This window comes from Felis catus, chromosome A2 (assembly GCF_018350175.1).
Source record: "Felis catus isolate Fca126 chromosome A2, F.catus_Fca126_mat1.0, whole genome shotgun sequence".
In the NCBI taxonomy this organism is placed as follows: Eukaryota; Metazoa; Chordata; class Mammalia; order Carnivora; family Felidae; genus Felis; species Felis catus.
This window is the reverse complement of record NC_058369.1, coordinates 8922483-8946012: the sequence shown is the minus strand read 5'-3', so window position 1 is coordinate 8946012 and position 23530 is coordinate 8922483. Positions and strand designations below refer to the sequence as shown.

The 23530-nt window shown below is 44.5% G+C and overlaps 1 protein-coding gene across 7 annotated transcripts in view; it reads right to left on the bottom strand.

Annotated features, from left to right (window-relative positions):
• Nucleotides 1–23530, bottom strand: part of LOC101083149 (zinc finger protein 791) — a 59833-nt gene that overhangs the window by 2045 nt on the left and 34258 nt on the right. For 2 of the 7 annotated variants that reach the window (XM_023245737.2, XM_023245736.2), the window contains exons 2-4: nt 16589–16715; nt 16344–16404; nt 11576–15738 (exon numbers count right to left, since the gene is read on the bottom strand). In XM_023245737.2, coding sequence (XP_023101505.2) covers nt 14085–15738; nt 16344–16404; nt 16589–16715 — 1842 coding nt within the window. In that variant the 3' untranslated portion in view covers nt 11576–14084. Of the gene's footprint in view, nt 1–5031; nt 5176–11575; nt 15739–16343; nt 16405–16588; nt 16769–23530 lie in introns of those variants that run through there. The other 5 variants (XM_045046153.1, XM_023245738.2, XM_045046158.1 and 2 more) reach the window with 4 other exon arrangements.

Genomic DNA, 23530 nt, shown 5'->3' with positions numbered 1-23530 from the left:
CCAGGCTGGGCCCCTTAAACAAACGTATCTCACAGTTTAGGAGGGTAGAAGGTGGAGCTCAAGGTGTGGGCAGGGTGGTTTCGTTCTGAGGTCTGTGAGGGAGATTGTGTCCCCTGCCTCTCCCCTGGCTTCTGGGGGTTTCCTGGCCATCTTAGGTGTTTCCTGGTTTGTAGATGCACTCATCTTCGCATGACCTTCTCCTTGTGGGAGCCTGTGCTCAAGTGTCCCCATTTTATAAGGTCACTAGTCATCATGAATTACCCCGAAGACCCCATTCATCTTAATCACACGTGCAATGACCCTGTTCCCAAATAAGATCACGTTCTCAGGTACTTGATGTTAGGACTTCAATATTTGAACTTTAGGTGACACAATTCAACCCATAATGGGTTCCAAACATTGGAAGCGCTCCCTGTAATTTTCTTAATCCCCTCCCAGAAGTTGGGCCTGGCTTAGGGCGGATAGGCTGGTGAAAATCCCTCTGGCCACCTCCCCCATCTTGGGGTCCCACTGTTAGGATAAGCCTTCCCTGGATGGATATATATATATATATAGTTTATTTATATTTTAAAGAGACAGAGTGTAAATGGGGGAGGGGCAGGGAGAGGGAGACACAAGAATCCGAAGCAGGCTCCAGGCTCCGAGCTGTCAGCCCAGAACCCGACATGGGGCTCGAACTCATGAGCCATGAGATCATGACCTGAGCTAAAGTCAGACGCTTAACCAACTGCTTAAGGTGCCCCTTCCCCGGATATTTTTAGTTCCTCTATGAAAAGGAAGACAGTCCAGGCAGAGCAGGAGGCCCAGGGAGAGCACCCCAGGACCACACGCGGTACTGACTGGTGGTTGGCTATAGAAGGCTGCCTGCACAAATGTTTCTAACTCTCCCTCTGGTGTTCTTGGGGTGCATCCAGGCCCTACATGAGACCATGGCTGAGCTCAGCATCTTCCCCCAAATTCTCTGGCTGCTGGATATGCCTGCAGAATGTTTTTCTATTATTATTATTATTATTATTATTAGAGAGCGAGAGAGCAATGCACATGAGCAGGGGAGGGGGAGACAGAGAGAGAGAGAGAGAGAGAGGAAGAGAGAGACTCCCAAGCAGGCTCTATGCCCACCATGTGAGATGGTGACCAGAGCCAAAATCAACAGTCACTCAACCGACTGAACCGTCCAGGCGCCCCTGCCTGCAGAAGATTTTTCGAAGTCCCCCTCTACCTATCTGTCCTTCTGCCAGTGCCTTAATGTATTGACTACTGGAGCTTTAAGTTTTAAAATCAGGGAGTGTGACACGCCCAACTTTTTTCTTTTTAAAGATTGTTTTGGGGGCGCCTGGGTGGCGCAGTCGGTTAAGCGTCCGACTTCAGCCAGGTCACGATCTCGCGGTATGTGAGTTCGAGCCCCGCGTCGGGCTCTGGGCTGATGGCTCAGAGCCTGGAGCCTGTTTCCGATTCTGTGTCTCCCTCTCTCTCTGCCCCTCCCCCGTTCATGCTCTGTCTCTCTCTCTCTCTCTCTGTCCCAAAAATAAATAAACGTTGAAAAAAAAATTAAAATTAAAAAAAAAGTAAAGATTGTTTTGTCTATTTGGGGTACCTAGAGATTCCATGTGAATTCTATCTTATTTATTTTTTTCAATGTTTTTATTTTATTTTTATTTTTGGGACAGAGAGAGACAGAGCATGAACGGGGGAGGGGCAGAGAGAGAGGGAGACACAGAATCGGAAACAGGCTCCAGGCTCGGAGCCATCAGCCCAGAGCCTGACGCGGGGCTCGAACTCACGGACCGAGAGATCGTGACCTGGCTGAAGTCAGACGCCTAACCGACTGCGCCACCCAGGCGCCCCTCTATCTTATTTATTTTTAAAAATAGGCTTCATGCCCAGTGTGGAGCCCAATGCAGGACTCGAACTCATGACCCTGAGATCAAGACCTGAGCTGAGATCAAGAGTCTGACACTTAACCAACTGAACCACCCAGGCGCCCCTCCATGTGAATTTTAGAATGGATCTTTTTTTTTTTTTCCCCCTATTTCGGCAAAAAACATTGCTGGGATTGCACTCAGTCTGTAGATTAACTTGGGTGGTGTCAACACCTTAACTCTCCCAATCCATGAACACAGGATGTCTTTGCATTTATTGTGATCTTTTTCACTTTCTTTCGGCAACATTGGTAGTTTTTAGTGTATGAATCTTGTCTCCTTGGTTAAGGTTATTCCTAAGTACGATAAAATCTTGGATGGAGAGTAACTTGTTCGACGGGTGTTCTGCAAGACGAGCAAACATTTCTCATATATTTTAACTTGATACACGAGCGGTGTCTTGCAATACAAGTAATACATGATGCCGAAAGTCACAGGATCACAAGTGAGCCAATAGTTCTTGAAATTCGCTTTGATGTACAAGTGCTTTGGATTACAAGCGTGTTTCCAGAACGAATTATGCTCAAACCAATGTTTTACTGTATTTTATTCTTTTTCATGCTTGTAAATGAAATTGTTTTCTTAAACTTTCCTTTTTGAATCGTTCATTGTTAGTGTACAGAAACTCAACTGAGTTTTGCTTGCTTTGTATCCTGCAGATTTGCTGGATTATTTTTTTGTATGTGGAATCTTCAGGGTTTCTCACATGTAAGATCGTGCCCTTTTTTTTTTTTTTTAAATCATGTTAACTGTCTTTTCTGCATTGAGATGCTCATGTTTTTTCCCCTTCATTCTGCTAATGTGGTATATTACGCTGATTCTCTGATGTTGAACCATCCTTGCATTCACGTTTAGTGCACTCATGACCCACTTGGTCATGGTGTATAATACTTTTAATGTGCTGAATTTGGTTTGCTAATTTTTCTTTAGTATTTTTGCACCAACATTCATCAGGGATATTGGTCTGTAGTTTTCTTTTCTTGTCTTTGTCTGGCTTTGAATTCACCAGTGAAGCCATCTGGTCCTGGCCCTTTCTTTGCTGGAAGGTTTTTGACTAACGATTCAGTTTCAGTACTAGTTATTAAGTCTATTTAGATTTTCTATTTTTTCATGATTCAGTTTCAGTATATTGTGTGCTTCTAGGAACTTGTCCATTTCATCTAGGTTATCCAGTTTATTTGTGTACAATTGTTCACAATTTTCTCTAATAATCCTTTTTACCTGTAAAATTGGTGGTGATGTCACTTTTTATTTATTGTAGTAATTTGCATCTTCTTTTTCTCTTAGCCAACTGAGCTAAATGCTAATTTTTTTTTTATTTTTTCAAAGAACCACCTTTTGTGTCATTGATTTCTATTCTTTATTTCTCTATGGCCTATTGCTTTTCTGTTCTTTATTTTTTAAAAAGCCTCGGGATGCCTGGGTGGCTCAGTCGGTTGGGTCAGACCTCGGGTCATGATCTCACTGTTTGTGGGTTCGAGCCCCACATCGGGCTCTGTGCTGGCAGCTTAGAGCCTGGAGCCTGCTTCAGATTCTGTGTCTTCCTCTCTCTCTCTCTCTGCCCCTCCCCTGCTCTTTCTCTCTCTCTCAAAAATAAATAAACATTAAAAAAATTTTTTTTAAATCTCTTTGGGGCCCTTGGGTGGCTCAGTTGGTTGAGTTTGGGACGGAGCTCTGCGTCAGGCTCTGCTGAGTGTGGAGCCTGCTTAAGATTCTCTCTCTCCCCCTTTGCCCCTCCCCTGTTCACGCTCCCTCTCTCTCAAAAAAAAAATCTCCTTGTCTAGTTAAGTCTGACATTTGTTCCTCTAGGGACAGTTTCTGTCAATTTCTCTGAGTGGGCCGTGTTTTTCTGTTTTTTTGTATGCCCTATGAATTTTTGTTAAATGTTGGGTATTTGAGCACCTTCATATGGGAACTATGGAAATCAGAGTCTTTCCCTTCTCTAGAGTTCGCAGCGTTTTTTTCTTTTAATTGTAAAAAGATGTAGTAGTTTTGAGACTCTTCTAAACTGTTTTGGCAAACCCTATTCCTTGTGTGATCACTGAAGTCTCTGTTCCTTCAGCTTGTGTCTAGCATATATATAATTTTTATTTATTAAGCAATCTCTCCCCACAACGTGGGGCTTGAACCCACAACCCCAAGATCAAGAGTTGCACACTTTACCGACTGAGCCAGCTAGGTGCCCCTAGCTTATGTTGTGACAGAGATTCTTTTTTTTTTTTTTTAAGTTTTATTTATTAATTTGAGAGAGAGAGAGAGAGAGAGAGAGAGAGAGAGAGAGAGCGAGCGCATGAGCAGGGGAGGGGCAGAGAGAGAGAGAGAGAGAGAGAGAATCCCAGGCACTGACAGCCTGGAGCCTGACATGGGGCTCAAACTCAGGAACCGCAAGATCACGACCCAAGCTCAAATCAAGAGTCAGAGGCTCAACCGACTGAGCCAGCCAGGTGCCCCGGACAGAGATCCTTGAATATCAGGAGTCCCTCCAAGTCTGCAGACCAGCTCTGCTCTGTCACTCTTTCAACACTTGGCTAGACTTGTCCTAAACCTGAGGTAAAAGCTTAATGTCTTCTTAGCCTTTTTTTCTGAGTATGTACCTCACCTGGGCATGAACGTGGCTTTCAAACTCCCCTGTACAGAGCTGCTTTTCAATGTCCTAACTTCCCAAAGAGTTTGACCCCATCTTCTCCTCAGACCTCAGATGGTACATTCTCTTGCACCAGGCATCTGCGGGTCTGTCTGTATTCACCTTGTAGCTTTTATAAGCCATCAGTTCACTTGTTCCACCTGAGTTTCTAGTTAGGTGAAAAAGACAAGTACTGGGGTGCCTGGGTGGCGCAGTCGGTTACGCGTCCGACTTCAGCTCAGGTCACCATCTCGCGGTTTGTGAGTGCAAGCCCCGCGTCGGGCTCTGTGCTGACAGCTCAGAGCCCGGAGCCTGCTTCAGATTCTGTGTCTCCCTCTCTCTCTGCCCCTCCCCTGTTCGCACTCTCTCTCTCTCTCTCAAGAATAAACATAAAGAAAGAAAAGAAAGAAAAGAAACGAAACGGAACGGAACGGAACGGAAAGGAAAGGAAAGGAAAGGAAAGAGAGAGAAAAACAAAGAGACAAGTACCTTGTGTCAATCCTTCAAGATCCTCCAGAAAGGTTAGAACAGACACGGGATAATTTGCAAATAAGGTCTTCTCTGCTCCCTTGGGTTCAACGGAGGAGCTGGGAACCAAGCCGCCACGGCTTCAAGACCAAGGCCACTGATGTGCTGGGGAGAGAGTCAGGAAGGGGTAAGTGAAAAGGCACAACACTTTCCCCCCATCTGAACGTGGCTTTTTCTTGATTAGGTGTTCATTTGGTTGCTGTAAACCTCGATTTTCCAGAGCTCTGCTGGAACTCTGGTTCACTTCCTGCTTCCTCCCTGCCAATGTTTCTGTGGGGGAGCAAGAACTTGGAGCTTCCCAGCCACCATGTTGCTGACACTGCTCGAATGGTTTGCTGCTCTCTCTTTGTCCCGGGTCTGACTCACAGAGACAGACAATGCACCGAGCAATTACATCTCTTGTAAATCAAGTTTAACTGTGTGTTTACATAATAGTCATGGGCTGCTTGAGTGGAACAATGGCAGAACCGAGGAGCTTCGACAGGGATCAGAGGCTGCCCAGATGACCGGGTCTGGGACCTGGCCCTTTGGCAGAAAGTTTACCTGATTTACAACACCCGGCACAGGAGAGATGCTTCAAAATTAGAACTGCATTGAGACCACAATCTCTGAGCCAACTGGCAAGGGTCTGAAGTCAGTCTTTTATCTTTTACTAGCTTTCGTGACCACTGGAAGCTTGCTAAAATGTACCGCAACCCCTTGCTTTTTTGAAAGACAGGAAACAGAATTACTTTACAGAATTTGCTCAAGTTTTACGGTATCAATCTGTGGGGGCTCATTTCCACAAAACGATGAAAATGGTGCCTGAGAGGCCTTGGTCTTGCTAGTTGCTGGCCTGTTGTGACAAGGCTATACCTGTTCTGCTGTTGAGCATAAACTGTCTTACAACCCAAACCCCACAGGTTCACTCTCTGTGATGGAACAAGACCAACACGAGGCCGCTGTCATGTCTGTAACTGCATTACACAAGGAAACTGCCCAAGCCACAACAATGACCGCATGTGTCACTATTCTGACACAGACGATTGACTATTTTTTTTTTAATTTTAACGTTTATTTTATGTTTGAGAGGGAGAGAGAGAAGAAGAGACAGAGTGCGAGGAGGGGAGGGGCAGAGAGAGAGGGAGGCGCAGAATCCGAAGCAGGCTCCAGGCTCCGAGCTGTCAGCACAGAGCCCGACGCGGGGCTCGAACCCACAAGCCGGGGGATCATGACCTGAGCCAAAGTCGGACACCCAGCCGACTGAGCCACCCAGGCACCCTGACTATTGCTTCTTTTAACCCCATTCCATTTGTTCTTTCTAGATCTAACGATTAAGATACCCAATCACAGAATTACACTGACTTTCTGATGTCATTAATCAAAGTTCCAATTCTTGGAATGCCCTCCCCCCCGGCAACCAACGAATGTAAGCCCAAATCAGAGATAGTAAGTCCATCCATCCTAGCAGCCTCTCCTGAGACGCATCACGGTTCCTCATGGTGTATGGTCTCCACCATTACAACGTATCAGTAACTCAACTATGTTCTACTGTAACTGTGTTCCTGGTCATCTTTGGCTGCATGGCATTGATGAAAGCAAGACATAAGTTCCTACTAAAATAATGTCATTTTCATGGGAAAAGATGTTAACTGTATGGAAATGAAAGAATTTAACCTTAAAAAATTGCTTTGGGGGTGGTCTGGGTGGCTCAGTCGGTTGTGTGCGACTTCAGCTCAGGTCATGATCCCACGGTTCATGGGTTGAAGCCCCGCATCGGGCTCGGTGCTGACAGCTCAGAGACTGGAGCCTGCTTCGGATTCTCTGTCTCCCTCTCTCTCTGCCCCTCCCCTGCTTGTGCTCTCTCTCTCTCTCAAAAATAAATAAACATAAAAAAAATTCTTTAAAAAAAATTGCTTTGGATCCTAGAAGAAATCAAATAGTTCAAACCACAAAAAAGGAATTAATCAATGATGTAATAAAAATACTGAAAAAAGCATCTTGAAGTAAATGATTATGAAAATAGAATATCAAAATTTGTGGAACGCACACAAAAACTTTAGGGTCAAATTCATACTTTTAAATACATTAGAAAGGAAGGAAGACCTAAAATCAACAATCTAAATTTCAACTTCACTAAACCTTAAGGAAAAGAGTATCAAAAGTAATACTGAAAATAACAGAAATCAATGAAGTAGAGAAAACCAATAAAAAAAAAATCCACAAAACCAAAATTTATTCTCTGACAGGATAAAGAAAATTGTAAAAATCAAAGCAGCACTAACCAAGAAATAAAGAAGACACAAATTACAAAAATAGAAAACCAAGGAAACAAATATACACGCTCCAAAAAAAAAAATAAAAACAAAAAGCCCCAAACTCCACCCCTCACCCACCCAAATCTACAAACATACCTGAGATTTTTTTTTTTTTTTTAAAGCTATAAAGGAATCCGGGCACCTGGGTGGCTCGGTTGGTTAAGCGTCTGACTTCAGCTCAGGTCGTGATCTCACGGTCTGTGAGTTCGAGCCCCGTGTCGGGCTCTGTGCTGTCAGTTCAGAGCCCGGAGCCTGTTTCAGATTCTGCGTCTCCCTCTCTCTCTCTGCCCTCCCCCACTCACGCTCTATCAAAAAATGAATAAACGTTAAAAAAAAATTCAAAGCTATAAAGGAATCATATAAACCTCTTTATGACAACAGATTGGATAATTTATTTGAAATGGACAATTCCTAGTAACATTCACACCTACTAAATCAACTCAAGAAGAAACACTGAAATCTGAACAGGACTCTATGAAGTTAAGAAGTTCAACTAGTAGTTAAAACATCTTCACACAAAGAAGAGCTGTGGTCCAGATAGCTTTACAGCTGGGATTCTAACATATTTTTTTTTCTTACATTTTTAAATGTGTATTTGTTTTTGAGAGAAAGAGATCACACGCACAAGCGGGGGAGGGGCAGAGGGAGACAGAATCGGAAACAGGCTCCAGGCTCTGAGCTGTCAGCACAGAGCCCGACGCGGGGCTCGAACTCACAAACTGTGAGATCACGACCTGAGCCGGGAGGTTTAACCCACTGAGCCACCCAGGCGTCCAGTTCTAACACACTTTAAAGAAGAAATAATACCAGTACCAAACTAATGAAACAGGAGGAACTACATTAGAAATAATTTTATCAAATCTAGACAAAGATATCACAAGAAAAAAAATGGCAGGAACTCTTTCACACTGTATACTTGAGTCAAATCACCATGACTATTAATTAATTAATTAATTAATTAATTAATTAAGAGAGCGCATGAGCACAAGTCGGGGAGAGGAACAGGCAGAGAGAGAGAGAGAGAGAGAGAGAGAGAAAGATTCTTAAGCCGGCTGCACATTTCAACATGGAGCCCAACACGGGCTCGATTCTATGACCCCTGAGATCATGATCTGAAATCAAGTTGGATGCTCGACTAGCTGAGCCACCCATCACCACGATGTATATTTTAAATATCTTATAATTTTATTTGTCAATTATACCACAGTAAAGGCTGGAGGGGGAAAACACTGATACACAAGCAGGTTTGGGTAGACTGAAAAAAAGGGGGGGGGGACAATTAGATCAATGACCTTCGCAAACATAAAATCTCTTAACGTACTGAGAAATGAAATATGGCAATACATATAAAGGTTTATACGGTATAGCTAAGTGAAGCTTTTCCAAGAAGGCAAGTGTGGATTTAACATCTGAAAACCAACGTAAGATATTAAAAGACTAAAGTATAGAATAATCCCCAGAGGAAAAGAAAATGAGAAAAATCCAACATCCATTCACTCTACAACTTCTCCTCAAATGATATCTAGAAGGAAATTTCAGGGGCACCTGGGTGGCTCAGTTGGTTAGGTGTCTGACTTTGGGTCCGGTCAGGATCTCGCGGTTTGTGAGTTCGAGCCCCGTGTGGGGCTCCGTGCTGACAGCTCAGAGCCTGGAGCCTGCTTGGGATTTTGTGTCTCCCTCTCTCTCTGCCCCTCCCCTGCTCGCTCTCTTTCTCTCTCAAAAAACAAAACAAAACAGAACATTGGAAGGAAACGTCAATCTGATGAAACATGAAAAACCTACAGGTAGCATCGTACTTAGGGCTGTAAGACTGAATGCATTCCTCCTCCGACTGGAAACAAAACAAGTACTCTCTCCCACGACTTCTATTCAAAACTGTCCTGGAACACCAAGCTAATGCAAGGCAAGGAGGGAACTTAAAGGAACAAAGGTTAGAAAGAAGCAAAACTCTTTATTTGCAGATGACCCAATCTTGTCTGTAAAAATAACCATCGAAACAGGGCACCTGGGTGGCTCAGTCGGTTGGGCGTCTGACTTCGGCTCGGGTCATGATCTCGCAGTTCGTTAATGGGAGCCCCGCGTCGGGCTCTGCGCTGACAGCTCAGAGCCTGCTTTGGATTCTGTGTCTCCCTCTTTCTCTCTGCCCCTCCCTTGCTTGTGCTTTCTCTTTCTCTCTCAAAAATAAACATTTTTTAAAAATGTATTGCTAACTACTAGTAATGAAAAATCCAGAACTGAAATTAAGAATGTTCCATTCACCACAGCATCCAAAGAAAAAAATACTATTCTGCAATGACAGCATATTCTGCAATGACTAAGCTCTGTGGGATCCTCTCCCCAGCAAAACAAATATAAACGATGAGCCGCTTTAAAAACCCAATCCTTTTAAGGGTCTGGGAAAGTGTCATGAGGGTGTATAACAAAGAAACTTTTATTCAATAAAACCTCAGAGTGAGCACGGCTTGGCTCCTGGAGCCTGCTTCAGATTCTGTGTCTCCCTCTCCCTCTGCCCTGTCTCTCCCTCCACTCTGTCTCTCTCTCTTTCAAAAATAAACATCAGGGGCGTCTTGGTGGCTCAGCTAGTTAAATGTCTGACTTTGGCTCAGGTCACGATCTCACGGTTCGTGAGTTCGAGCCCCGTGTGGGGCTCTGTGCTGACAGCTCAGAGCCTGGAGCCTGCTTCGGATTCTGTGTCTCCCTCTCTCTAAAATAAACATTGAAAAATTTTAAAAAACGTTAAAAATCTATACATATATATGAAACAAGTAGGCCAGCTCGTTTACCAGAGAACCAGGGGAAGAGCGAGATAGGAAAGCCCTCTTAGGATTCGAGCAAACTTCAAACCCTGGCCTCGAAAACTACCTCTACAAGGGGGCAGGAGTGAAATTGGATCAGACTCTGGAGCAATTCATGTCTCGGTGTCAAAAACAACAAAGCAACCGGCCTGCCGTAACGTGTGATCCGGGAAAGACTCAGTGAGATCCCTGCCCAAACCAGCCATCCCATTGTGACTGGAAGCAAGCTCTTGTGACAAGAGGAACGTCAGAGGCTCGAATGTGGAAAAAAAAAAAAAAAAAACAGATGTCACCAAAACGTCAGCTAATCACTGACCACATAAACAAGCAGCCCCGAAAAGTCTATAATCTCGAATGTCCAATTTTCAACGGAAAACGTAGGATACGTGCAAAAAACCGGAAAGGATGGACTTACAGACAGAAAAAAAGGCAGACAGCAGAAACTGCCTGTGAGAGGGTCTAGACGGATGATATGTTTAACAAAGACTTCGGGGCACCCATTATAAATATGCTCGAAGATCTAAGGGAAACCATATTTAAAGGAGTAAGGGAGGGTATGATGATGACATCACATTAAAGAATATCAACACTGAGACGTTACAGATGAATAAAGATTATACAACCAGAGGAGAATGAAGAAAACTGAACAGAGCCGCTGGAAAATGTGGAATACTGAGTGCACAAATATGCATGATGGGACCACCAGACAGAGAAAGGAGGATATTCCACTATTATTGCTGCAAACAAATTCTCTGACCCTTTCTCTTCTTTCACTCTTTTCTGGGACTCCCATATCGTGCATATTGGTTGGCTTAATGGTATCCCTTAAGTTCCTTGGCTTAGTTTAGTTTCCTTTATTCTTTTTTTCTTTGCTCCCCAGACTCAAATTTCAAACGACCTGTTTTCAACTTTGCATCTGCTGCTTGTTCAAGTTTGCTTTTGACCCCTCTGGTGAATTCTTTCAACTCAGTTCTTGTAGATTTCAGCTCCAGAATTTTATTTTATTTTTTCTTAAAGGTTTATTTATTTCTTAATGTTTACTTTTAAGAGACAGAGTACAGGCAGGGGAGTGGCAGAGGCGGGGGTCGGGGGGGGGGGCGGGCGGGGGGTCAGAGGATCCGAAGCAGGCTCTGGGAGCTGTGCTGACAGCAGCGAGCCCGAGGTGGGGCTCGAACTCACAAACTGTGAGATCGTGACCTGAGCTGAAGTCGGATGCTTAAATGACTGAGCCACCCAAGCGCCCTAAGGCTTATTTTTGAGAGAGCGTGAGCAGGGGACAAAGAGAGGGGGACAAAGCATCCGAAGCAAGCTGCGTGCTGACAGCAGTGAGCCCGATGCGGGACTCTAACTGAGGTGAAGTTGGATGCTCAACCGTCGGAGTCCCCCAGGTGCCCTGGGCTCCAGATTTTTAAAAAATGATTTCTCTTTGATATTCTCAATTTCTTCATCCATTGTTCTTTGGACTTTATTTTCCTTTTAAGCTCTTTAGGCGTATTATTTTAAATTCTTTGTCTACTAAAGTCTGAGGCCTGTGTTTTGTTAGGCTTGGTTTCTGGAGATTGAGGGTTTGATTTTAGTGGGCCAGGCTTCCAAGTTTCTTTGTATGCCTCATCATCTTTTGTGGAAACTTGGGCATTTGATAAAACACCCACATCACCTCTGGGCAGACTGGCTCCACGCAAAGAAAAGACTGCCTCTTCAGCCCAGCCTGAAGGCCTTTTCTGGGAAAGGGTCTTCCCTCGGTCTGTGGGTGTGCTTTGTTCTCAATTCCCCTGTAAAAACATCTGCTTTTAATTGTATTAATTTCTGTAAGAGTTTCACAAGCCCAAATCCTAGACCATTTGAGCACCTTCGCATTGATTGACTCCACCGTTTTTTTAGAAGATTTTATTTTTTTTAAAGTAATCTCTACACCTAACGTGAGGCTCGAGCTCACAACCCCGAGACCAAGAGTCGCGCGCTCCGCTGACTGAACCAGCCAGGCGCCCCAACATAATCCCGTTATTTGTGGTTTGTGGTCATCTTTATCACTACAATTCATTCCACCTCTCTCTGTTTGACCACAGATGTCACCCTGGCAGTCTTTGGCAAGAAGGCACTGACAAAACCATGATGCAGATTTTTGGAATCAATAACGGAGGACGAGAAATTTAATTACAAAAATTATGACTACAGAATAAAAAACAAAATTGGAGGAAAAAATATCTGAACTCGTCTGCACACGATGACCCTCGGAATGCATAATGCTGACAAAATTACAGGTTGACTTGAAAAGCCACAATCGCAATGGGACGTTTTAATATATCCTATCAGGAAATGGAGAAGATAGCATTTGTTAATATCCAACAGTTAATAAAAAATTTTAAGGACCATGGACAGAAACAGTGCTTTGAGCTTTAGGAAATGTTTTAAATCACATAAAAACATAATTGAAAATATACCGAAGACTTATGTTCAGATGTGAGTAATCAGAAACACCCACAATCTGCCTGATAAGGAGAAGGTGCTTATTTTCACACGAGAAGGCTTATTTTCACAGAAGTCACTGTACAATGCGGTAGAGGAATAGGTTACCATGGGGTTCCTCTTGGCTGCATGTTGTAGCTGTACTGGTGAAATGGGGAACACACAGTAATTAGGAGTGTTAACAGAACGAGGGGTTTACTACACAAATTAGACCCTATACAAATACAGTCCAGAGAAGAGGGAAGTCAGCGCTCTAAAGAACATTCTCAACCACGATGGTCTGGTGGACACATGATGGCTTGCGGGAAAATCCAAGCGGCATCAACCTTTGCCAGGTCGTAGACCTCGTGGCGGCATCTGTGGGAAGCTACAGCTCTGAGAAAATGGAAGTCGAGTAGCTGGCGGTGGTACTGAAGATACTCTTGACGGGCAGGGCAAAGATTCAGCAAAACGGGCTGGAAGGTGTAGGCAAAATTCCTATGGTATCGATCACTGTCTGTACCGTGATTCCAAAAACTAAGGCCTTCTTCCTTTTTTGCCTTCCGACTCTCATGCAAGTGAGGCTACCGGTGAATTCTAACACGAAACTATAAAGAGAGCAGATTCTAGAAAATTAGGTCCCAACATTACCCATGTTGACCTAACGCATTCCAGGAGTGCTATCTCCAATGCTACATTTTCTTTTCTTTTCTTTTCTTTTTTTTTTTTTTTGGTCTCTTAAAGTATAATCTCCAAATCACAGTCGGAAGAAATGACAGAGTCAAGGGAAAAGATGTAAACAGCAATTCCAATGAGATTATACCCTATGATAAACTCTGCATACTTACAAATCGATGCCTACAATTTATTAACCAGGAAAGAAAAGACTCTTTGGATTAAAAAAAAAACAAAAACAGAAACCATTTCACATACGAAAGGAGGAATATTTATAATAGACAAGGAATATCCAGTACCTGTGACAGGAGGTCAATAAGAAAATCCCAACAAATACCAAAATGTCATTATACCATGGCCCCTTCATGTTCAGAAGTTAAAAAATTATATAAAAATTAATACTTACATATTACAAATACACTGTAACTCACCCATAGATCCAACAGACTTGAAAATGGAAAGACAAAACTTTTACAAACTGATTTAAGGAAAAAGACTACTTACTAAGCTTCCGTACTATTGCTTAAACAATGCTCACAGAATTGTCTCAACTCAACGTTCAGCTGAAAAGCAACAACCAGAAGCTATAGTCCAGAGACTGAGTTTCAGAACAAAATTCATCATCTCCAACTTCTGAAGCATTTCTTTCATGTTGTGAATTCTCCGGAGTACCGTCTTTGAACGTGCATCAGACTTTCCCATATTTCTTACATTTATGTCATTTTTCTCCAGTGGTGTTTTTACATGACTCTGCGTTTGTTAAGACTGAACGCTCTCCTGTACTTTTCAGTTAACAATTTACCTATCGTGTGTGCATTCTCATCACATGTTTGTGTAAGGATGTGGGCCAATTGAAGGCTTTCCCACAGTGTTTACACTCAAGAAGTTTCTCTCCAGTGTGAATTCTTTCATGGCTTCTAAACGAACTGGGTCGACTGAAGGCTTTCCCACATTCTTTACATTTATAAGGTTTCTCTCCCGTGTGCACTCTCATGTGTCCTCGAAAGGTTGTACGATAAATGAAGGCCTTCCCGCATTCCTTACATTCATAGGGTTTCTCTCCCGTGTGAGTTCTTTCATGTACCTGAACATAACTCGAACAACTGAAGGCTTTACTGCATATTTTACATTCATAGGGTTTCTCTCCCGTGTGAGTTCTTTCGTGTATCCGGAAGGAGCTGGGACAATTGAAGGCTTTCCCACATTCCTTACATTTATAAGGTCCGTCTCCAGTGTGTGTCATCATATGTCTGCGAAAACTGGTGAGGGAGACGAAGGCCTTCCCACATTCCTCACATTTATAGGGTTTCTCGCCAGTGTGAGTTCTCCCGTGTATTTGCAAACCTAGAGGAGAGCTGAAGGTCTTCCCACACTGTTTACATTCATAGGGCTTCTCCGCGGTGTGAGTCCTTTCGTGTCTTCGGAAGGACGTGGGACAACTGAGGGCTTTCCCGCACAGCTTACATATATAGGGCTTCTCTCCAGTGTGAGTTCTCACATGCACTTGAAACGTGGTGAGCCAATGGAAGGCTTTTCCGCATTCTTTACACTGATAGGGTTTCTCGCCAGTGTGAGTTCTTTCGTGTGTTCGGAAGGAACTGGAACAACTAAAGGCTCTACCACACTGCTTACATTCGTAGGGTTTCTCTCCGGTGTGAGATCTTTCATGTATTCGATACGAACTGGGACAGCTGAATGCCTTCCCGCACTCCTTACATTTATAAGGTCCGACTCCAGTGTGTGTGATCATGTGCCTTTGAAAGCTCCCGAGAGAAATGAAGGCTTTCCCGCATTCCTTACAGTCATAGGGTTTCTCTCCGGTGTGAGTTCTCTCATGTTTTCGAAGAGAGCTGGGACAACTGAAGGCTTTACTGCACTTTTTACATTCGTAAGGTTTCTCTCCCGTGTGAGTCCTTTCGTGACTTCGAAAGGAGCTGGGGCAGCTGAGGGCTTTCCCGCACTGCTTGCACTGATAGGGCTGCTCCCCCGTGTGCGTCCTTTCATGTGTCTGAAAGGTCTGATGATATCTAAAGGCCTTTCCACACTGTTTACACTGATAGGGCTTCTCTCCGGTGTGAGTCCTTTCGTGTTTTCGAACGGACTGGCGATACCGAAAGGATTTCCCACATTCCTTACATTTGTAAGATTTCTCTACGCTGTGGTTTCTTTCATGTTTTTGAAAAGGCTGGAGATAACTGAAAGCTTTTCCACACTCTTTACATTTATAAGGCTTTTTTCCATACTCCTGATACTTGTATGGCTTTGGCGAAGTGTGAGATCTCTTATGCCTATTAAGGGATGAATGGCGCATAAAAACTTTTCCACACGCGCTGCACTCCCACGGTTTTACCTCGGTAGAAGTTTTCTTGTTCAGATTAAGATGCGGAATAAGGCTGAAGTTTCCTCCACACTGACCACCTTCTTTACTCTGATGGAGCCTCTCTACCATAGGACTCCTGAAAAAAAAAAAAATCCAGCAGTGTATTATTGATTTGTGACTTCCTACCTATTAGTAAATACTAGGATTACATTGTTACAATTCATAGGAAAAGGGTAGGTTTTTCTGTCTTGTCTGAACTGTTTGAAATATTCTGCTCGGCCAAAACTCTTACGTGAAAGTAGTGAGAGTCATATATGGAGTTTCTGAATACAATTTACAAACGAACTCTTTTGCAAACACTGAACAGCTGTCACATTTAAGAAAACACTTTGGTGAAAATTTTCTAGGAAAACCTACATCTGAAGCTGGGCTGTCTTGTGTCTGCTTGCTTTTTTTTTTTTTTTTAATGTTTGTTTTTGAGAGAGACAGAGAGAGAGTGCGAGCAGGGGAGGCACAGAAAGAGAGGGAGACCCAGAATCAAGAGCAGGCTCCAGGCTCCAGGCTAACAGCACAGAGCCTGACGTGGGGCTCAAACCCACGAACCACGAGATCGTGACCTGAGCTGAAGTCGGATGCTTAACCAACTGAGCCACCCAGGCGCCCCATGTCTGCTTGCTTTTCAATTCTTGCAACATACAAAGATTCCTTTGGATGCTCCTTTCCACCGTGAGTGCAAGTTACCTTAGATTTCTTCCCTGGTTTTTGTACTGATCATCAGTGTTATGGTCTTTCCACTTTTTCCCTACAATGCAAACCCAGAAAAAAAAACCAATAAATTATAGAAGAATTATTACAAGTCCACGATGAGCTCTGCCCATGCTGATTTGCCAAAGTACTCCTTTGCCCCGTTCCAAACCAAAGAGCACTGATGGGCAAGGAACATGCGTCCTCTAACTGACGGGGGGAAAGTGAGCTGTCATCCTTACCTACTGAGGCCAGGTTCCTCAAGGTTTCCCGCATCACATCTCTGTAGAGTTTCTTCTGGGAAGGATCCAACAAAGCCCATTCCTCCAGGGTGAAGTTTACAGCCACATCCTCAAAGGCCACTGCGTCCTAAAACATCCCACATACGTGTGGAGGAGGATGGATGAGACAGCACTAGGAATCTATAGTCAATTCATAAGAAGTTCACATGACTCTGTGATCTCAAAATACTCTATGACTTGGTCATCAGAATTCCCACTCTCTCTACACAATCATCTCCTCATAAATTTGGTAGTGTCATGAATACACGGAAATTCTCTCTACTTTGGGGGCGCCTGGGTGGCTCAGTCGGTGAAGCGTCGACTCTTGATTTCGGCTCAGGTCAGGATCTCGCGGTTCCTGAGATCGAGCACCGCGTCAGCGCACAGCCTGCTTGCTCCCTTGCTCGTGGGCTCATGCTCCTCTCTCAAAATAAATAGATAAAACTTTTTTTAAAAAAATTATTCCCACTTTTGGGGCGCCTGGGTGGCGCAGTCGGTTAAGCGTCCGACTTCAGCCAGGTCGCGGTCTCGCCGTCCGTGAGTTCGAGCCCCGCGTCAGGCTCTGGGCTGAGGGCTCGGAGCCTGGAGCCTGTTTCCGATTCTGTGTCTCCCTCTCTCTCTGCCCCTCCCCTGTTCATGCTCTGTCTCTCTCTGTCCCAAAAATAAATAAATAAAAAAAAAAACGTTGAAAAAAAAATTATTCCCACTTTTACTACGTTTACTACGTTCACTTCCAGTCTCATTGCTTTCTAACGGTAGAGTCCCAAGCACGTTGGGAAAGGAAATACTATGCAAATGAAAGAAACACTTCCATTGTAAGGCCACCAATTCCTTGTGAGAAAAAGCTCGCCTCCTTCTTTATTACCCGTCATGTCACACAGCACTCCATGAAGCAGAGGGGCACAGCCACGTCAAGTTTTAATGAATAAAAACACAGTGAAACATTGAGAGCTTTTGCTTCTTTAAAAAAATTTTTTTAATGTTTATTTTTGAGAGAGAGCGAGCGAGAGAGAGAGAGAGAGAGAGAGAGGACGTGCAGGGGAGAGGCAGAGAGACAGAGGGAGACACAGAATCGGAAGCAGGCTCCAGGCTCCGAGCTGTCAGCACAGAGCCCGACGCGGGGCTCGAACCCCCAAACCGTGAGATCATGACCTGAGCCGACATCGGATGCTTAACCGACTGAGCCACTCAGGCGCCCTGAGAGCTTCTGCTTCTATTTCCACTGCCAACCACGAAAGGCCAGAAGGCCTGTGGGAATCCAATTGGTAACTAGGACCAGCTAGCCCCATATTGTCCCCAAGTACTCCAGGCCATCAGGAATAGTCTGATGCAGCTGGCTGAATGCAAATATTCTGGCAGAGAAGTGTTCGTTTTCATCTGTCTATAAAAATATCTGTCAGAGATTCACTCATTCCCTCCTATCCGTCCCATTTCACGGGGCGAGGATGTCATTCAGATATTACAGCTTATGTATGAAAGAGAAGGCATCACAACTCCGAACCCCGCAAAACCTCTCTACGCAAGGGCCTCGGAGCCGCTTCTCGCCAACTTTTAAGCACGCGTATGCACACACGCTGAGATGACAGCATGCTCGGCAGAACCCTAACAGCGTACCTCAGGCCCTGCTGAGCTTGAGGAACTGGATAAACATTGCAATCTGCGAGAAAGTTCACTTGAAAACCACAGTGGTTTGACGGTCAATGCATTCATTATTATTTTTTTATTAAAAAAATTTTTTTTCAACGTTTATTTATTTTTGGGACAGAGAGAGACAGAGCATGAACGGGGGAGGGGCAGAGAGAGAGGGAGACACAGAATCGGAAGCAGGCTCCAGGCTCTGAGCCATCAGCCCAAAGCCCGACGCGGGGCTCGAACTCCCGGACCGCGAGATTGTGACCTGGCTGAAGTCGGACGCTTAACCGACTGCGCCACCCAGGCGCCCCAATGCATTCATTATTATGAAACACACAAAAGGTTCAGCAGTGTTTTTTTTTTTTAAATAAATTTATTTACATTGAGAGAGAGCATGAGCAGGGAAGAGGCAGAGAGAGACAGGGAGAGACAGAATTTCAAGTAGGCTCCACGCGGTCAGTGCAGAGTCTGATGCGGGGCTCAAACTCACGAACCATGAGATCATGACTTGAGCCGAAACCGAGAGTCAGACGCTTACCCAACTGAGCCACCCAGGAGCCCCGTCAGTGTTTTCTCCCAAAAGAACACAGAGGTTCCCTTCTCTGATCTCAGGAGGCAGTGATATTCAACCAGTTGCCCTTAGAGGCTGCCCTTCCATTTCCTGCACTTCTGACCCCTCGTGTGGGGCCCAGGGGCATGCCAGCCTAACCTCTGGGCACAGATATCCCTCAGCTACACAATTCCGCTAAATGCTGGTCTCTGAACAAGATCATTAACTCACTGAGGTCTATGTGCAGGTGATAGAGAAATGGCTCCCATACGGTAATTTGGATGGTAGATTTCACCCATCTGGTTAAGAAAAGAGAACAGGAAATCCACACTTCTTGTGAGATCCACGGAGTAAAAGGAACTACTTGGATTGGCTCAATTACTTGGAGTGGCTCCAATTACTCTGCAGCGCTGGCTCATAAAAGTGTCCTAGTACCTCGCGTGTGGAAGAGAGTTAACGTTATTAGCAGGCCTGAGACGGCGGATCCTTACAAATGCCTGCTCGCGGTGTCGGTCCTTCCTTCATTGGTATCTGGGAGCCAAGATATAGGAGGGACCTCCCCAACCTGATGAGAGTGACTCAGTGTGCCCAAACTGTTTAGGCAAAGATTATGACGTATCCCAAACTCTTGTGTTCGTTCTGAGAGTCCACAAACTTTTGTTATGCGCAGTAGAGGGGGCCTATGTGATCTAGGCACGGAGCCCCGAATGAGCTTCCCTGACAGACAGTATTTTACATGTGTTGTTACAACTTGTTGCTTGGGGAAGTGAGCCCATCCTATGGATTACAGTAGGAGATAACATCTCCTTGAAGCTTGCATGTGGTTTCCTCCAAAACAAATTTATATTTTTTAAGGGGTGTGTGTGTGTGTGTGTGTATTTTTAAGCCATCTCTACACCCAACAGGGGGCTCCAACTCATGACCCAGAGATCAAGAGTCACAGGCACCAGGGGCGCCTGAGAGGCTCAGTCGGTTGGGTGTCCGACTTTGGCTCAGGTCATGATCTCACAGCTTGTGGGTTCGAGCCCTGCATGGGGCTCTGTGCTGACAGCTCAGAGCCTGGAGCCTGCTTTGGATTCTGTGTCTCCCTGTCTGTCCCTCCCCTGCTCACTTCCTCTTTCTCTCTCTCAAAAATAAATAAACATTAAAAATAAATTTAAAAAAAAGCATCACAGGCTCTACTGACTGAGCCAGTGGGGCATCTCCCTCCAGGACAAATTTAACTGAACACTAAACAAGACTAATGAATGATATTTAATAATCCTAATGGAAAAAGATGTACATTTTTCTTGAACAAAGAAGAATGAAAAAAAGTGAAAATATGATACATGTTCTTAGAAATAACTCCACTTCTTAAGATGTTTCCTCTCCCAAAATGTGTCTTTGTTAAATTCCAACAATCCCCAAAACAGACTTTTTATTAGACCTCCAAACCTAAAAGGAAAAACAAATGTCCAAAAATGGTCAAGGTCTTCCAAAGAACAAAGTGGCGGCTTGCCGAATATACATCAAAGATTTTCAAATCACAGTATTCCAGACAACATAGCATTAGCAGAGAGAAAAACAGACCGAGGGAAAGGAAAAGTGTCTTTCGTGGACCAGCATTAAATGTCGAAAGCTGGTCAAGGGCGGATCAGGCACTGTGGAGCACTGGCAGACATCTGAAGCCCTTTAATACATGGGGCAAAGACAAACTGTCACCTAACTGGAAAAGCGCATTATATTCCCTCCTATCCCGTGGAAAATAGCCAATTCACTGTAGACTTAAATGTGAAAGATAAAACCAAGGCACTTGTAGAAGCCATAGATAAATACTTTATTGATCGAAAAATAGGGAGAATTTTCTCAGGTAAGGGAAAGAGTAACATCTCAAACGAGACGGGGGCGCCTGGGTGGCTCATTCGGCTAAGTGTCTGACTTCGGCTTGAGTCATGATCTCACGGTCCGTGAGTTCGAGCCCCACCTCGGGCTCTGTGCTGACAGCTCGGAGCCTGGAGCCTGCTTCAGATTCTGTGGCTCCTTCTGTCTCTGCCCCTCCCTTGCTTGTCCTCTCTCCCTCTCTCTCAAAAATAAATAAACATTAAAAAAAATTTAAAAAGGTCTAAACGAGAGACTGAACAACTCATATATAAACTAAGGAAATAAAAGGGGCGCCTGGGTGGCGCAGTCGGTCAAGCGTCCGACTTCGGCCAGGTCACGATCTCGCGGTCCGTGAGTTCGAGCCCCGCGTCAGGCTCTGGGCTGATGGCTCAGAGCCTGGAGCCTGTTTCCGTTTCTGTGTCTCCCTCTCTCTCTGCCCCTCCCCCGTTCATGCTCTGTCTCTCTCTCTCTCTCTCTGTCCCAAAAATAAATAAACGTTGAAAAAAAAATTTAAACTAAGGAAATAAAAAAAAATAAGATATGAGAAAATATCTGTAATACATGCAACATTAGAGTTTAGTGTGCAGAGTAAGACTCAACATATAGTTTAAAAAATGAGAAAATAATCAAAACATATTTAACAGAAGATGAAAGACCATATTGTGAAAAAATGTCTCTCTCAAAAATAAATATTAAAAATATTTTTTAAAGTTAAAACTAAAAGAACACTGTTTAGTGGGGGCGGGGGGTGGGGAACAGATGGTAAAGGTTTTGAAGAATAAAGAATCCAGACAGAGGTCACATGTCGTGTCGGATGGAGAGGAGTCAGGTCAGGAACATTGGGAGGCTGACAACTGTTCAATGCCCACTTATAAATCTTAATGATCACAAACATGTTTATACTGTTATTACCACAAAGTCTTCTGATAAGGCATCAGGCACATTATTTTCTGAATATATTTAATGATAAAAATTTAAAGAATTAAGTTTGGAGAAGTAGGTTTTTTCTTTTTTTTTTTTTTTACCCTGTAAGGTGGAAATCTGAGTACTAGTTCACAGATTTTTGGCAGCAAAAACTGGTAACAAGGGTCTATTTTGAAAGAACTGGTGGGGCGCCTGGCTCAGTGGGTTAAGCGTCCGACATCAGCTCAGGTCGTGATCTCACGGTTCGTGGGTTCGAGCCCCACGTCGGGCTCTATTGCTGACAGCTTGAGCCTGCTTCGGATTCTGTGTCTCCTTCTCTGTGCTCCTCCCCAGCGCACGCTCTGTGCCTCTCTCTCAAAAATGAATAAACACTAAAAACAATTTAAAAAAAGAGAAAGAATTGGTTATATACTTACCTTTTGCTTATTTTAATGTTTATTTATTTTTTATTTTTTTTTTCAACGTTTATTTATTTTTGGGACAGAGAGAGACAGAGCGTGAACGGGGGAGGGGCAGAGAGAGAGGGAGACACAGAATCGGAAACCGGCTCCAGGCTCTGAGCCATCAGCCCAGAGCCTGACGCGGGGCTCGAACTCACGGACTGCGAGATCGTGACCTGGCTGAAGTCGGACGCTTAACCGACTGCGCCACCCAGGCACCCCTAATGTTTATTTTTTGAGAGAGAGACAGAGCATGAGTGGGGCAGGGGCAGAGAGACGAGGAGACAGAATGTGAAGCAGGTTCTAGGTTCTGAGCTGTCAGCACAGAGCCCCATGTGGGGCTTGAACCCACAAACCGTGAGATCATGACCTGAGCCGAAGTTGGACATTTAACAGACTGAGCCACCCAGGTGCCCCACATAGTCACCGTTTAAAAGCAAAGGGTGACGTGTCCTGATATGGAAAGATGTGAAGGATTTATTAATAGAATAATTAAGCAAAATGTATTCCAACAGATACACCAGTGTACCTTTTCTTTTTTTTTTTAATTTTTAAATTTTTTAATGTTCATTGAGAGAGAGCATGAGCAAGTGGGAGAGGGGCAGAGAGAGAGAGAGGGAGACACAGAATCCGAAGCAGGCTCCAGGCTCCAAGCTGTCAGGCCAGAACCCGACATGGGGCTCGAACTCCTCAGCCATGAGATATGACCTGCGCTAAAGTCGGACGCTTAACCCACTGAGCCACCCAGGGGCATCGCCCCCTTTAAGGCTTCTGACAGAAGTTTCATTACGTAGGCACAAGTGATGAACTCAAAGCCTTTGGTGATGAACTCAATCTCCAGCCCCTCTTCCCTCTCCAGAGCCTGGGAACTGGAGCTGAACATTCTAAGCCTCCAATCAAGGCCCCGTGTTTCTGGTGTCCAATCCCCATCCTGAAGCCATCTGAGGCATTTCTGGGCGGGCTCCTAGAACAGAAGACTGCTCCATCACCCTTATCACTCAGGAAATTCCAAAGGCTCGGGGAGATCTTGGCCAGGAACCACGGACAAAGACCAAATATCTTCCCTGTATCTGTGAGGAAGAAGAGGACAGCCCGGGGGGGGGGCCCAGGCTCACGAAAGACTGAGACTAAATCCTACGACTGCAGAATGCTTTCCCCTCCGCCCACACTTACCTCGGCAGCAGCCGGGCTCCTGTTTACTAATACGCGGAAAAGAGCTGCACATTCCAGCCCTTATTTGAGAAGCTTCCGGAGAACCCCACAGATGACAGGGGTGACAAAAGAAAGGACGCCCGAGAAGTTTTAGTTTCTGCCACAGGTACAACGAATCACAATAGAGACTAACCCTGTGAGAAGTAAGGGAGAGGATCCCACCTCAGAAATACCAAAATAAAAGCTGTGCTGTCTAGTTAACATGTTTACAACCTACTGGAAATATATATGACACCCCCCCCCCCATAATGGAGTCCCGAATCCTTGGACATTTCACTCCCTGGT